General features: G+C 43.9%; 1 protein-coding gene across 4 annotated transcripts; it reads right to left on the minus strand.

Moving 5' to 3' along the window:
* Positions 1 to 129: 129 nt before the first annotated feature.
* Positions 130 to 9,023, minus strand: TTC14 (tetratricopeptide repeat domain 14). 4 transcript variants are annotated; one of them, XM_084211990.1, is made up of 12 exons: positions 8,846 to 9,023; positions 8,646 to 8,767; positions 8,228 to 8,427; positions 7,776 to 7,860; positions 7,557 to 7,686; positions 6,808 to 6,960; positions 6,047 to 6,118; positions 5,018 to 5,137; positions 4,814 to 4,936; positions 3,985 to 4,102; positions 1,950 to 2,059; positions 130 to 1,510 (listed from the first exon to the last, which is right to left on the minus strand). In XM_084211990.1, the coding sequence occupies exons 1-12, from the start codon at positions 9,001 to 9,003 to the stop codon at positions 565 to 567; spliced, it is 2,337 nt and encodes a 778-aa protein (XP_084068116.1). In that variant the 5' UTR covers positions 9,004 to 9,023; the 3' UTR covers positions 130 to 564. The 4 variants fall into 4 exon arrangements, with proteins under 4 accessions (XP_084068116.1, XP_084068117.1, XP_084068118.1 ...); XM_084211992.1 differs by having other exon boundaries at positions 1,386 to 1,510; positions 1,975 to 2,059; XM_084211991.1 differs by lacking the exons at positions 8,228 to 8,427; positions 8,846 to 9,023 and having other exon boundaries at positions 8,646 to 8,829.
* Between the last annotated feature and the right edge of the window lie 4,972 nt (positions 9,024 to 13,995).

The raw sequence follows: 13,995 nt of genomic DNA on the forward strand, positions 1-13,995 counted from the left end.
AGGAGGGTTCCATGGACTAGACAGCAAATGTAACAGTGCACTAGGATGAAACATCCCAGCAACATTCAGATAAACCCAGACACAAAAAAATTAAGTAAAATTAAGAAAATTTAATGATCAAATGGGCTCTATACATTGATGGCACATGACTTCATTCTGTTATCCCTTTTCTATAGCTGGAAGTTAAGTTTGATAGAAGAATATCAACAGTCAATAGTACCCCAGGGACAAGGAAAACCAAGCCCAGCTGTTGTTAAAGTGCATATTTGATGTGAGCACAGCTAACTACACCCAGGGGCGTCAAGGGATTTCAGCCCATCAGACAGAATATTATACAGAGACACCTCAAATTAAGAGCACAGGAAATTTGTATTTTAAATAACTGGTATTTTATGTAAGATATTCTTCCATCTCTTTCCACCATATGATCTTTTAGAATTCTTTGACATTCTGAAATGCAGAAAAAATTCTGCCTTTCTCTCGCATTTTGTGTGTTTCCTCACAAGATACTAAGTTGAAAGTTGACACAGCTACACTCATCCAAGTAGTGTATTCTCAGGTACTTCACTGTTTCTTCTGCTTACTTCCTTTTTCCCTCTCAAACTCAGCTATCTGATTAAAAATGTTAACTAAGTTCTGGGGCAGGTTTCTTTTAACACCACTTTCTGCTTCTTCTGTACCATTTAATGACACTTCTTCATCTGGTTCCTTTGTTTTATCAGTCTCTTCATAACTTATTTTTCTATTCTTAGATTCACTTTCATTTTTATGCTGCCTGTCACCTTCATGTGAGCAGCTGCTAGAATATGACCTGTACTTCCCCCCTGACCTGCCATAATAGTCAGATCCTGGGGATGTGTAATACCTGTCTTGACCTGAGCCGTGTCTCTTAAACTGCTCCCTTCTCCACTCTCCATCCCTTTCAAATCTCCTGTGATAATGCATCCTGGGTTTATAATCTGATTTATGATACGAACCTGAAGGACCCCTCCAACTGGAGAAAAATCTCTCTGGTTTACTGTATTTTTCAGTTTTGCTATGACTTGGCTGACTTCTGGAGCTACTGTAAGAATCTCTTGAATCTTCAGACCTACCTCCAAAAGTGTCTTCATCATCACCTGAAGTCCTCGAAAAAGAACAGTGTCTGTCTTTCTCTTTTCCCTCCATTTTTGGGCACGCTACGCTGTCCTGCCTTTCCAGCAGATTTTCCACTTCGAAACTTTGGTTAAGAAAGGAAGCAGAGGTATCAGCTGGAGGGGAATACCACTCCTCTTTCCTATTCTGATCTTTATAATGGGAAGAAGCTCTAGATGAGCTTTTCTTGGAGCTGTGAGCAGACTCAGATCTATGCCGACGCTTTTTCCTACATTTCTTGTGAACAGAGGAAGAGGAGGAGGAAGAAGCTGATACACCTGATGATGAATCACTTGATGATGATGAGGAGGAGGAGGAAGAAGAAGAAGAAGAAGAAGAGGAGGAGGAAGTTGATACTTTCCTTTTCTTCTTCAACCTGAAAAAATAATTCACCTGTGAGATAACCTTCAGTGTCAGGCAAAAACTACACATAGAAAATAAATCTGCATACCCCAGCTTGGACTGTAAGGTGGGAAGAGAAACTGAGCCTGACTAACATGATAATTTCAAATGTCATTTCTTCATCAACAAATTAAATCCACTGCCCATTTTGTTATAAAAGACTTTCCCAATTTCATGTGGCATTATGCTTTGCAAATATGTCACATTGCAAAGTATTCCTTAAACAACTTCTCCACACACATGTCCATTAAAGGTTCTATGCACTAAAGGACACTATCCACAAAAACATTCTGAGGGAAAAGCAGCTTACCCAGGGAGAAGCTCTCCCCAGCCTGCTGTTTGTTGAGATGGATTGCTCACAGTCTCATCTGCACTTATTGCCACAAAACCAGTACACTGAATGTAACAGTTACCTCTTTTCTTCTTTTAAGAGCTTACGCAATTTTTCTGCACTTGTTTCTATTTTCTTTGCTTTCTGTCTCTCTTCTTTGGCAGCTTGTTTCTCCCTCATTTCCAAAGATTTCTTTTTTGAACCCAAGCATCATAAAAAAGATTACATTAGTAGTGTTAACACGGGTATTAACCCCCATTCAACCCCATCCAAATGTATACACCAGGAATTTTTTACCAGGATTCCCAGACCAGAAATGAATATTGTTCAGGAATTTGGTATTGGCCATTGTGACAGGTTTATATTTAAGGACCATATTGCAGTTTTTATTCCATTAAAAAATATATTTGACCAGTCATTGCAGTGGTACCCATGATCCAGCACCCCAGGAAGCATAGAGCCCAAAAGTTATAGACAGAATATGCAAATATCCCAAATATTACCAACATGTCGAAAAATAAGGAGAAAACCCCCAAACAACCGAAACAGAAGAGTTTGAGGGAAAGTGTCATCATTATTGTAGTTTACAAGAGAAACGCAGCAGAACCCAGTCGAATTCAAGTTGGCCATGTTTGAATACAAACCGTTTGGTAACAATTTCACAGAGCAGTTTGATGCATAGTTTACGTAAGAAATCAAGTTCCAGGAGTTGGGTGGTGATGAGCAGCACCAGACGCAGGCACAGCAACAACAGTTCCGTTCAGAGGGAAATGCATTGGAGAAAAACACATAATCAGAATTACAGGAAAACACACTGCAGCTTCAGTCATTCAGCCATTCTACACAGCAAGGACAGTATCAGACTTATGTACTAAGTTACAGGTAAATGCAGGAGAGCATCTAAGCAGATAAATAATCCTTAAACTACTTAAGTCCATAAGAGATCAGCCTTCTGCCACTTACAGCCCTACACAGTCACTCTGTTCAGATTGAGCAGGAAGTCTGATTTACAGTTTTCAAAGCTCAGCAACTGTCTTACCAGCTATAATAAAGGAAACCTTTCACTGCAGCCAAGGCCATGCATAGCAACAAATAACAGCTGTCATATTCTTTATCTGCTGCATCAGTGACCACAGGAGAATGGCTAAGGAGTAACATTCATCTCCTACTTGCTGAGAATATTCTTCATCATTTTAACTGACACCTCTTTCTAAAGCAGCCAAATGCAGGTACTGCTCAAATTACACCTCTTTATCTCTGGTGTAGCTCAGTTTTATCAGATTGTCCTATCTCCTCTTCCCCCTTGTTTCCACACATCCTGTCAGCATTATGGCTCCACCAACTGAAGAACTGCTGACTAAGGCCATCTACCTCAGCCTGTGAACATCCCCACATGCAGAAGCACAGAACACAAGCCTATTCCTCAGTGTTCTATTTTACTCTTTGACCCACTCTGGAAGACAACACAAGCAAAGGAGGTAAATAAAAGGGAAAAGATGACAACTCAGATTAGCACAGAGACACAGCAGGCTCACCTGGGAAACATGCTGCGTGCAAGGGAAGAGAGAAAAAACCCACCAGACAACAGAGGAGAAAGCTGAGATATTCAGACTGTATGCCTGCCCACCCTCCACCTCCTGCTGCTTTCCTTTAAATTACATTTTAATTTCCCTCTCATGTAAGCTCCCTGTGCCTCAGCTTTGCCTGGTGTTACCCTCTCTAATTCCCCCATGGACCAAGGGTCTGGGGAGACGATGGTAACAATATTTGGCTTGTGGAGTGTTTTAGAGTTTGAACATTTGTATTCAGAGAATGTTTTAAATTAAGCTCATTAAACATGCTGTGTGATGGGACATTCTTATCCCTGCTTTGCTCTTTCCCTGTCTCCACTGTCTGGCATTTTTTTACTATCCCAAGACAGTGGGGTCACCAAGAGGTACCTTTCTTCTGGTAGGTAAGCCATAATGCTCACTAGAAAACATTTACTGTGGAGTAGGGAAGCAGAGAATAAGACAAACCATCAATTTAACCCCTCCCTGTTAGAAGGATTTAATATGATTTTTGATGTTCATTTATTGTCACTGAGAGCACCATATGAAAAGAAAGTAAAGAATCACCTGCATGTGCTTACGGAGTTTTGTTAAGGCCTCTTCTGCTTCCTGAAAAGTCTCATCCAAGCTCAAGGCTTTTTTGTAGTAACTTTCAGCATTTAGCAGTTTCTCTTCCTCTTCGAACCTGAAATTCAAGTGATAATTCATATGCAGTTAGGACACAGATTTTGACAGCCATTTCTTATTTCAGGGCTTTCTTATCTGCAATTATTTCTTATTATCACTCTGACACTACCCTCTGAGACCCCCTCTATCATTTCAGCTCACCTCACTAACAACACAAAACCGTATTTCTGACCTTAGCACTCCTAATTCTGACCTGTAACACTATTCTTTGAAGTACCAATTCCTGTTTAAAAAATACTGTTTCCCTCTCTTCTTATCACAGGGCTTAAAAGAAACCAATTCCCTGAACAGTCAAAACTAAAATTTTGCATTCAAGTGGGTCACCAATACTTCAGCAGAGTAACAAAATGTAATTTTGTTACAAAACTTTTTTAAAAAAATAACCAAACAACCCTCAACGTTTTGGAATATATTCAAACAATTCACAGGACTTTATACAAGCCTGGTATCCTACCAGTGAAAGGGTATCCAGGATTTAAAAGGATATTGAGGATTAAACCTCAAATATTTTGCCAGGATTTTAACTGGGACAGAGGCAAAGTGTAAACCAATTACACAAGGACAGATATTTCCAAGGACTTTTATTTTTCTTTAAACACATAGCCAGGAAGGAAAGATGTCATTTTGTGTCCTCACTAGAATGGTATTCAAAAACTTATTTTGAGAAAACTTGTTAACAGCCAACCAAACTCATAACCCCAACACTTACTGCCCGCCTCTTTCCACAAGGGTCTGACACAGATATTTCCTGGCATTCCTATGGGTAGGACAATTTTCTAAAGCAACTTCAAAATCCCCTATGGCTTTGTTCAGACTTCCTTTGGTTGCATACCTAGAACAACAGAAAATTGCATATGAAACAGTGATGCTTCTCTTTCACAAAAGGGGAAAAAAGTGAAACAAGCAGACTTACAGAGCTCCACGTGCTACCAAAGCTTCAACATTTTGTGGATCAATCTCCAAAGCCTTGTTGTACTCATTCATGGCGTCCACGTGGCGCCCAACCTTAAAATAATCCACCCCAGCCTTTACACTGGAGAAAAAATAGAAAATGGTATGTACAATTAGTCTATGCAGATTGTTCTGTTACTCACAAATTATTATTCCAAACAAGGAACAGGTTAAAACCTGACCTGACAATATTACATTGTTTTTTAATTATGGAATTATTGTTTAAGCAATTTTCTGCACAAAACTATGTGTGACCTATCACTATTAACCTTGAACAGGCTTAATTATATCCAAAGCTAAAAATCCCCACTAGAGCAATGGCACAAGGTGGCATGGGCAGATGGTACATGCTAAAACCACCTCACCTCACACAAATATCCTCAGGCTTTACATTTCATATTCCCTGAATATTTCCTGCACATTTTCCAAGAGATTAACTTATTAGAAGAGAATTTATATAAGTTAATTTTAAAAACAATTTATTACAGACTTTTCTTAAAAATTAAAATTTAATTTAACATTATATGGAACCTTTTCTGCAAGTAACATTGCAAATGCACAGCACAGTGTAAAAGCAAAAGTAAATATCCAGGGCTGCTGCTCCATTTAACTTTCCAAAGACAGCAAGTGCACTTGTTACACTTGTTACATCTACAGTCTGAGGCTTAAATGACTTGACAAGTATGAGGTCATTCAACACTCAATTATAAAACAGAAAATTGTGTGCTTGGTGTTATCACAAATCTTGCTCTCAACTCTAGAATGGGTCAGGATATTAAAAGTATTCTAAGAACAGAAAAGTATTCTTAAACCTGACACACATTTTGGAACTGAATCTGAGGACTTTATCTGTCACACTCCCACTTGGCAGACAGGTTTATTTTCAATAAGATCCTGGTTACAAAACTGTTTCAATGTGTGTTTTCTTTGCAGAAATATAATCTGAGACCCAATCTAACAACAAGCCTTAACAAGAAGAAATATCACATACCATTTCAAAGCCCAAGATGCTGACTGCTTTTTCCTCAATGCAGGGGCAAAATCTTCTTCACTGAAATTTTTACTTTAAGGAACAAACAAATAAAAACATCAAGCTGGATGTCTGAGTCTACAAAGTTAAGATTACTGTATGCAGTAGAGTTGAAATAAGCTAAAATATTATTTGCCCATGCCTTACTGCTCTCCCTCAGTCAGGTCTGTTCTTTCACATTTCTGAAACCAGTTTTTCCCAAACCATTTTAGAAGTGCCGAACTGAACCAGTACGACTGCAGTGCATTTAACAAAAACATACAGAGTCCACACCTGCTTTGAGCCTAACATACATAGGGGTCACAGCATCAATCATTGCATCTTCTATTTTACATTTACTCTTATTTTACAAAAGGGGTCAAATCTATTAGTAAAATAAACATTGTGAATAAACATCTGTCAGAAGACATGAAAACCTAAACATCTCGCATTTCAATCCACAGATGCTGACAGCAGCTAGACAATAAATTCCATAAGTATCTGATATCAAACATTGTGTGTGGTAAGGTGTCATGCTTATTCAGAGCAATAGGATTTCAAATGCAAATTTCTTACTCTAGAGGAGTTTGCTTTTAAATATTTAAGGACGTGTACACTGCAGTCATGCAAGTCAAAATGTAAAAGGTTTAAGTGGTCTAGGACTCCCACTCACAAGTCTATTTCAGTGGATTAGAATAATCTCCACAGAGCTACAGGAGAGGAACAATGTAAAAATCACTTACATTTGAAGACTTCTCAGCAAAGACGGTGGATTTGACTCACTTAGTCCCAGTTTTTCTGCTAAATATTCAACTAATGATGGATTAGCAAATCCAGGGGAACGATGCAAAACCTCCTCGAATGTCTCTCCTGTGTTGGCAACTTCCAGGCTTCGCCTTCAAAACAGCACCAATGTGCACAAATGAGACCTCAGGCTCTGTGCCCTATTTCATCACACATGTTTAGAATAAAAATGCCCATATGGTACCTGTATTACTGCTCACAAACTGCTCTCTTCTACAGGCATGTATTTTGCTGCTATTTACCGACCCTTATGTCCTTTAACCCAAGTGAGCTTCTGAAACCTATTTGGGCACCCACCCCCTATTGCCAGGACATACAAACACATGACAAATATCACAGACAGCTGTGTTCTCATCTTCTGAGGGGAATTTTAAAATGCTAAGAATTAACATTCCAGTCTCCCAAGACTTTGGGGTTTTTGTATTTGTTTGTTAACACAGTCCAAAAGCAACAGATATCTCACCCTGCCTTTTAGTTTCCTTATATTTTTGCAAAGAAGCTAAAAAAAGCCAACCACACCTACATATCCAGACACAAGCATGCTAAAGAGAGAAACAACAAGTAGGATGTGATCAGCCAATTAAATCAGAAAGCCCACTGAGGAGTTTAAGGGACAGCCAGCCTGTCAGAGATGCTCTTCAGACACCTGACTGCACCCAGCAAGTGCAGCTAAACAGCACACCCTTACTTATAATGCAGTGGGAAGTCCTCAGGGGTGATCACACCCAGCTTTGTACTGGAAAGCTTGGGTGGAAGAGCTGAGCTGTAAAGTGACACCGCCAGCTTCTCGTGGTAACGGTCAACGTCCTTGATCACAGCTGCAGAAATAATACAGGGAGGGATAAATTCACAGAAATGGCTCAAACCCCAGACAAACCCATTCCTGACAACTTCTGCAGCTACTCACCTCGGATAAGGTCTCCAGTTTGATAATATGACAGAGGATCTCCATGGTTGCTTTGAGGAGGCACATCTCTCACAGGACACAAGGCCTGCAACAGAACAGAGCACGAATGTCATAAATGAAGACACAGGGTTGGGGTTTTTTTATCCCCAAAAGCACGCCAAAAAAGATTACTTTAAGCTTAACGCACAACAGAACTGCAATTCTTAAAATATGGCTTGGTTCAAGTAAAAATTAATGCATCCACAAATGGTGAACTTTTCAACCCAATAATGTGGGTCACTGCTGTGAAAGACGTGTTCACTGGCTGAGCAAAGTATCACAAGCTGCCCACAAAGTCAGGCACTACCCATCATCCCAAAGCTGCTTCTCCTTTACACATTCCACTCCATTAAGAGATGCAAGAGACAACAAAAAATGTCAAAAATGAACTATTGACCAAAGCTGTATCTTACAGTGATTTCCAAATCTGCAATTTCCCGTATGACACCACTTCCCAGACAAATCAACACCATGAAAAAGCCAAATTCACGGATAGATGTAATCCTCCCAATCACGATATCGCCCCGCTCGATGTCATGGAAGAACAGCTCTCTCCTCTCCTCCCTGGGCACCTCCAAGAACCTCTCCAGGGGTGGCATGACAGCGTAACACTCTGCAACAAGGGCACAGCCAGTTACAAACGGACAGGCTGCACCCCGAGATCACAAAACATTTGACGACAGCAAAACACGTGAAAATATGATTTCCTGTGCTAACAGGAAGCTCACGGATAGCCTATAAAAATCAACAGGAAAAAAATTAAGCCTCTTTTTAAAGACACCGCAAATTCAAGTGCTGTCCTTCCAGAGTGACCGCCCCCAACTCACACACCCTCATTCTCCTCGATGCTGTCCTCGATGGGCCCGTTGGGTTTCCACGAATGCGCGAACAGCAGATCCGCCTTCTTGGCGATGAAGCGCTTTATCTCGGTGTCGATGCTGGCCCTCTCTTTCCTGGGGGAAGGAGAACGCGGTGAGTCGCGCCCCGCGGCCCCTCACGGCCCGCCCGGCCGCTGCCCCGGCGCCCCTCACCAGGCGGCCGGCGGGGCCCCGCGAGGCGGCTCCGGGGCGGCCCCGGGCGGCGGCAGCAGCCCGCGGAAGTCGGGGTTGTCGTGCTGCTCGGCGCGGAGCAGCGACAGCAGCGCGGGGCCGTGGTGGTTCAGCGCCTGCCGGAGCAGCTCCCGATCCATCCCGGCGCCAACGCCGCCGCCTCGCCCGGAACGGGAACCGCCGCTCGGGCAACGGCGACGGGGCGGGACCGGGCGGCCGCAGCGCCCCCAGCGGGCGGGAGGACCGCACTGAGCGGTGGCGCTGTCCGCCCTGTTCGTGGGCCCGTCTCTAGTTTATAAACAGACAGTAATTAAAGGGAGAATACTTAAAACACACGGCGCAAATTACACAGATTTTACCCACGGGAATCCTGCCCGGTTCGGCAGCGGCGGTCCGTGCAGGCAGCGCCCGTGGCGGTGCTGCCGGGAGGGGGCGCTGCGCCCCCGCCGGCCCCGGCCCGGAGCGCCCAGAGTGGGTGACACTGGCGGTGTCACATACTCGAGCCGGCGGTGTCAGGGCCCGAACCGGCGGTGTCAGGGCCCGAACCGGGGGTGTCAAGGGCCGGAACCGGCGGTGTCGCAGAGCCCGAACCGGGGGTGTCGCAGGGCCGCTCGAGGAGGTGCAGCCGCGGCACCGCCGCGTTCTCCGGGCGCTGCCTGGAGCGTGTTCGCTTCCGAGGGAGCGAGCCTGGAACAGCACCGGCTGCTCTCGGTCGGGGCTCGGCCGGCGCTGCCGTGTCGGCCCCGAGTTACGGCAGTGGAGTGCAGGGAAAGCCCACGGAGCTGGGGAGGGGGCACAGTGCAGTGAGGAGCTGCTGAGGGAGCTGCGGGAGCTCAGCTGGAGGAAAGGAGGCTCAGCGGGGACATTGTCACCCTGCAGCTCCCTGACAGGAGGGTGCAGCCAGGTGCGGTCAGGCTCTGCTCCCCCGGAACCTCCCACAGGACAAGGGGAAACGGCCTCAAACTGCTCCAGGGGAGGTGTAGGTTGGACACTTGGCAGAATTGCTTAATTCAGAGGGTGGTTAGACATCGGAACGAACTGTCCAGGGAGGTGCTGGAGTCACCGTTCCTGGAGGTGTTTGTAGAAAGATTGGACGTGGTGCTTGGTTCCATGGTCTAATTGACAAGATGGTGCTGGGCCACAGGTTGGACTCGATATTCTCAGAAGTCTTTTCCAACCCACTTGTTTCCGTGATTCTGTGACTAAAGGAAAGAGTAGGAGCCAGTGCAGCAGTACAGGGTTGGGGGTCAGCTCCACCGTGTTCCCATTCCCCGTTCCTTGCGCTGTCCCTGGCCAGGGTCCCCTGGCACAGCCCGCAGGTGACACGTCCTGGCTTTACTGGAACAGGGAATACAGGAGATTCCCTCTGCAGAAGGCGACGGGCTGAGGGCACATCCAAGCTGCTGCCGCGGGCCTGGCGCCAGGCTCGGCCGCTCTCCTCCCCAGAGCTAACTTTAGATGCTAAAAAGACACTTCACTCAGGAGGCTCTTCATGCTAATCACCTCTCCAGCTAATGGAGAAAGGTGCTTAAAACCAGCTGGAAGTAATCCAAGCCTATTACAAGGATCGCAGTTTTTCGGCTCCCAAGAATAATTTGTCCCTGGCATCACATTTAATAATTAATTTTAAAAGGGGGGGTGGGTGTGAGAGAAAACCCACTGCAAACAGCATAATGCCACTTCTCCCCTCAGTACAATGCTGAAGAAAAAATAGCAATGTGGCTGTCAGCAGATCAGGGACACGGACTCCTCTAGGAAGCAGCATGACTGAGAGGGCAAGGATCATATCAAAGACTCTGGTCTCAGAAGCTCAGTTCAAAGCCAGCAAGGATATCACTGGTGTAGCAGACTTGGGGAAGACACTGGAAGGGCAAATTTATATTTTAGCTTCATTTCATGTCCCCCTGTTTCAATATAAATGAAGATAAAGGAGGCACAACACTTACTATGTACCAAACAACTGCCAAGACTTTGATTTAGAGTCTTCCTGATCTGTATGAGACCAGGTGTGCTCTTAGATTGCTGGTTACCATGGTGGAGAAACACTGTTTACACCAGATGGAAATTTCTAGACATTAAGAGTGATTAGACACAGGTTGACCTGGGAAGGTTAATACACCTGCATGGATGCAGTGCAAACAGAAGCCTTTCCTGGATGAGTTTTGTGGCAAGAGCAGTGTCCTGAGCAGTGTGGCACAACTGCGAATAGTGGCAGTTTTATTTGAGGCAATGGTATTTTGAGTAAGAGTTAATTGGTGCTGCTTAGCAAATACAAGATCTAAAAAAAAGTTCTTTGAAGCATGAGCTCTGCTTGTGTAAGCATTTCCCCAGCCTCATATGCAGATACACACACACACAGTGTACAAGAAATTAGGCATTATGAGTAGACTTCCAGTGTGTTACAACTTCTGGACTTAAAACGGCAGCCAAAAATTACTGTGAAAGCACAACCACTACAACAGCAGATTCTTCTTACAGACATTTTCTTATTAGATTAAAATCAATTGCATTTCAGGAAATTCAGTAATATGAACACATAATTTATACACATTAATCTACCTCTACAGAAGGTAAATTAATTGCCCCTGAACACGAGAGCTAACTTCATATTTAAAGTGATCCATTCTTTATCTGGGCCAAACACATCCTGAAATTATCTTAATCAAGCAAACTAAATTACCCCAAATAATTCCAGCTTCAGAAACAGCTTTGCCAGAGCAGAGTATGTGCTTGAACTTGTAATTTTTGTTCCGGTTTTTCAGGTTATAGTCATGAACTGAGAAGTAAGTTAACACTGTGACATGCTGTATGTTGTTCCATCTCATCCAGGGCACACACAAGCTTTTGCATCCTTTTCTCTCCCAGGATACTTCCTGGATATTCACTCTGATTTTAAAAACATCTCTCCATCTTTTCAGTGGTGGAAGTTTTCTGCTTTTCTTTTAATTCTTTGCTTGCTTTGCTTCAGTTGCCCAATAGGAAATGCTTTTGATAAAAGAGAATAGCGGCCACCAGAGTTGAGACAGGAATGATAAATGGAAGAGTTTGGAATAAAGCCAGGGCTATATACACTGCTCAGGAGATGCCAGGCCTGAGGATGGGGCATGCTCCATATGCTGTTAATCCTCTGTTCCATTGATTTAGGAACTGCCTGGATGAGTAGCGCCCCATCCCATCTGCTGTGCAAACACAGGATGGGCAGAATCTCCGGATTCTGCAGGAGAAAGCGCTGCACGTCAACATCTCACCCTGCTGGAGGAGGAACACTCCGGATACTTTGAAACCAGATGTGTCTGAGCACGCTGGGTGTAGATCTTCTGACGGCTCAGGTCGGTGCATGCTGAAAGGCCGCTCACAAAATCCATCCTGCAGCCTTTAGCTCCCACAGTAAAACGATGATGAATTTACACCAGGCTGGCTTTGGACCCAGGGTCAAACTCACAGTGATATTGCCCCTGAACAACCCCAAACAGGCATGATAGAACTTCAAAGGGGGTATGTGAAATACTAAGCAGATTTTCATCCAAATCCAGTGAGCACAGCTTGAATGCAACAAGGTCAAGGTGCTTCTCAAATGTTTCCAAGTCTCCAATATCACTGGTGAAGCTTACAAGAAAATCTCATTGCAGGAAAGAATTTTGTGCCACAGCCCAGAGCCACATTTCATCACTGACAAAAAGATTAGATTCTCCAAGATCATACGTGTCAAAGTATTATTCTCTGTAAATTTTGGGCATATTTGAAGATAAATTTTAGCCTGTTGCAAAGAGGAGTGAAATATTCAACTAAATATGTCCTTTGGGCTAAGAAAGAGGAAGCTAATAGTAGTAATGAGAAGGAACATGAAGAGTTGTACTTCCAGCTGTGTTATACTTATTGAAAATTCTGCCAAAAGCAGTCCTGCTGCCTAGACTTGCTAATTTATGAAGCAGCAAAGAGACTGTCCAATAGCCAAGATATGATTTTAGCTCGAGACTGATGAAGGGACCTTCAGCACAGGATGACTGCTAGCCACCTAATAGCCCTACTGTGTGGAAAACTAGATATCTGCAGGTATAATCACCAAATATGATGGAGGAAATGTGGAGACAACCTCAAACTCTGAGTGATGGAGCAACCCAAGCCATGGCCATTCAAGCATTTCCCTTTGTAACGAGTTCATTGTTCAGTCCAGCTTTGGCATGGTCTGTAAGAGAGTACACTTTCAGTGGTGTAGACTTACCTGGAGTGTGCTCAGCACCTGTTTCTGGTGTCAAGGACCTTTGCACTTCTCAGATTTCTAGAAAGATGTAGACAAAGAACAGTCAGTTGCGCATTATAAATATACAAAGGCAGACTGTGGGAACTGCCTGGGCTCTGAATCGACACTTAGAGCCTGCTGGAGTCCTACAGGAATAATGGTTCAGAAATGTCAGTGGAGACCCCCCTGGGAGTCCTGTGGATTTCTGTCAGGCTGCAGGCAGTGGCACTGCTGAGCCTTTGTATGCTGGGAGTTCAGCTTGTGCACCCAGTGCCACGTTCTGTGCCTGCACAGTAGTGACAAGTGCTTAGAGGTTCCAGGTGAAACTGAAAAGGTCACTGGAGGAAACATCACCCTTGACATTTTTTTACTCTAAATATGAAAACCAGACTGTGTTGAATGAAAGTTTGCTTATTTGGCAGGAACCCCAGTCAGGCAACTTAGCAGCAATCATGACACAGACAATATGTACCCACCCACCTGTACAGCTTGCAATACATCTAGAAATCCTGCCTGCAGAGCAAATTCCTGTGATACAAGGGGGCTCAGCAGCAGGTATGCTGAGTAGACAGGTTTTTGTGAGGTTTTCATGGATTTTCAGCTTCTAACATTCCACAGACTGGCAGTATCTCCTGCTTTATAGCAAGGGAGAATCATCCTGGCTTTCCAGTTTTAGAGTGATTGCACCTTAAAGCAGCATCAAAACTTTCCTGTCAGCAGAGTAGATCACTACTTAGAGCTCAAAATTACATTTCCAGGGTGTAGCAAAATACAGTGTGGATGTTTGACCTCAAGGCTGCAAGCACTCCAAGGAGATCTTTAAGCATGTAGTTTCTCTCAGTTGTTGAGTCTCTCATTTGTAGTAGAGCAGTATTCATGTTTTCTGTATAAA

Source organism: Fringilla coelebs, assembly GCF_963513975.1.
Source record: "Fringilla coelebs genome assembly, chromosome: 10".
Classification (NCBI taxonomy): domain Eukaryota; kingdom Metazoa; phylum Chordata; class Aves; order Passeriformes; family Fringillidae; genus Fringilla; species Fringilla coelebs.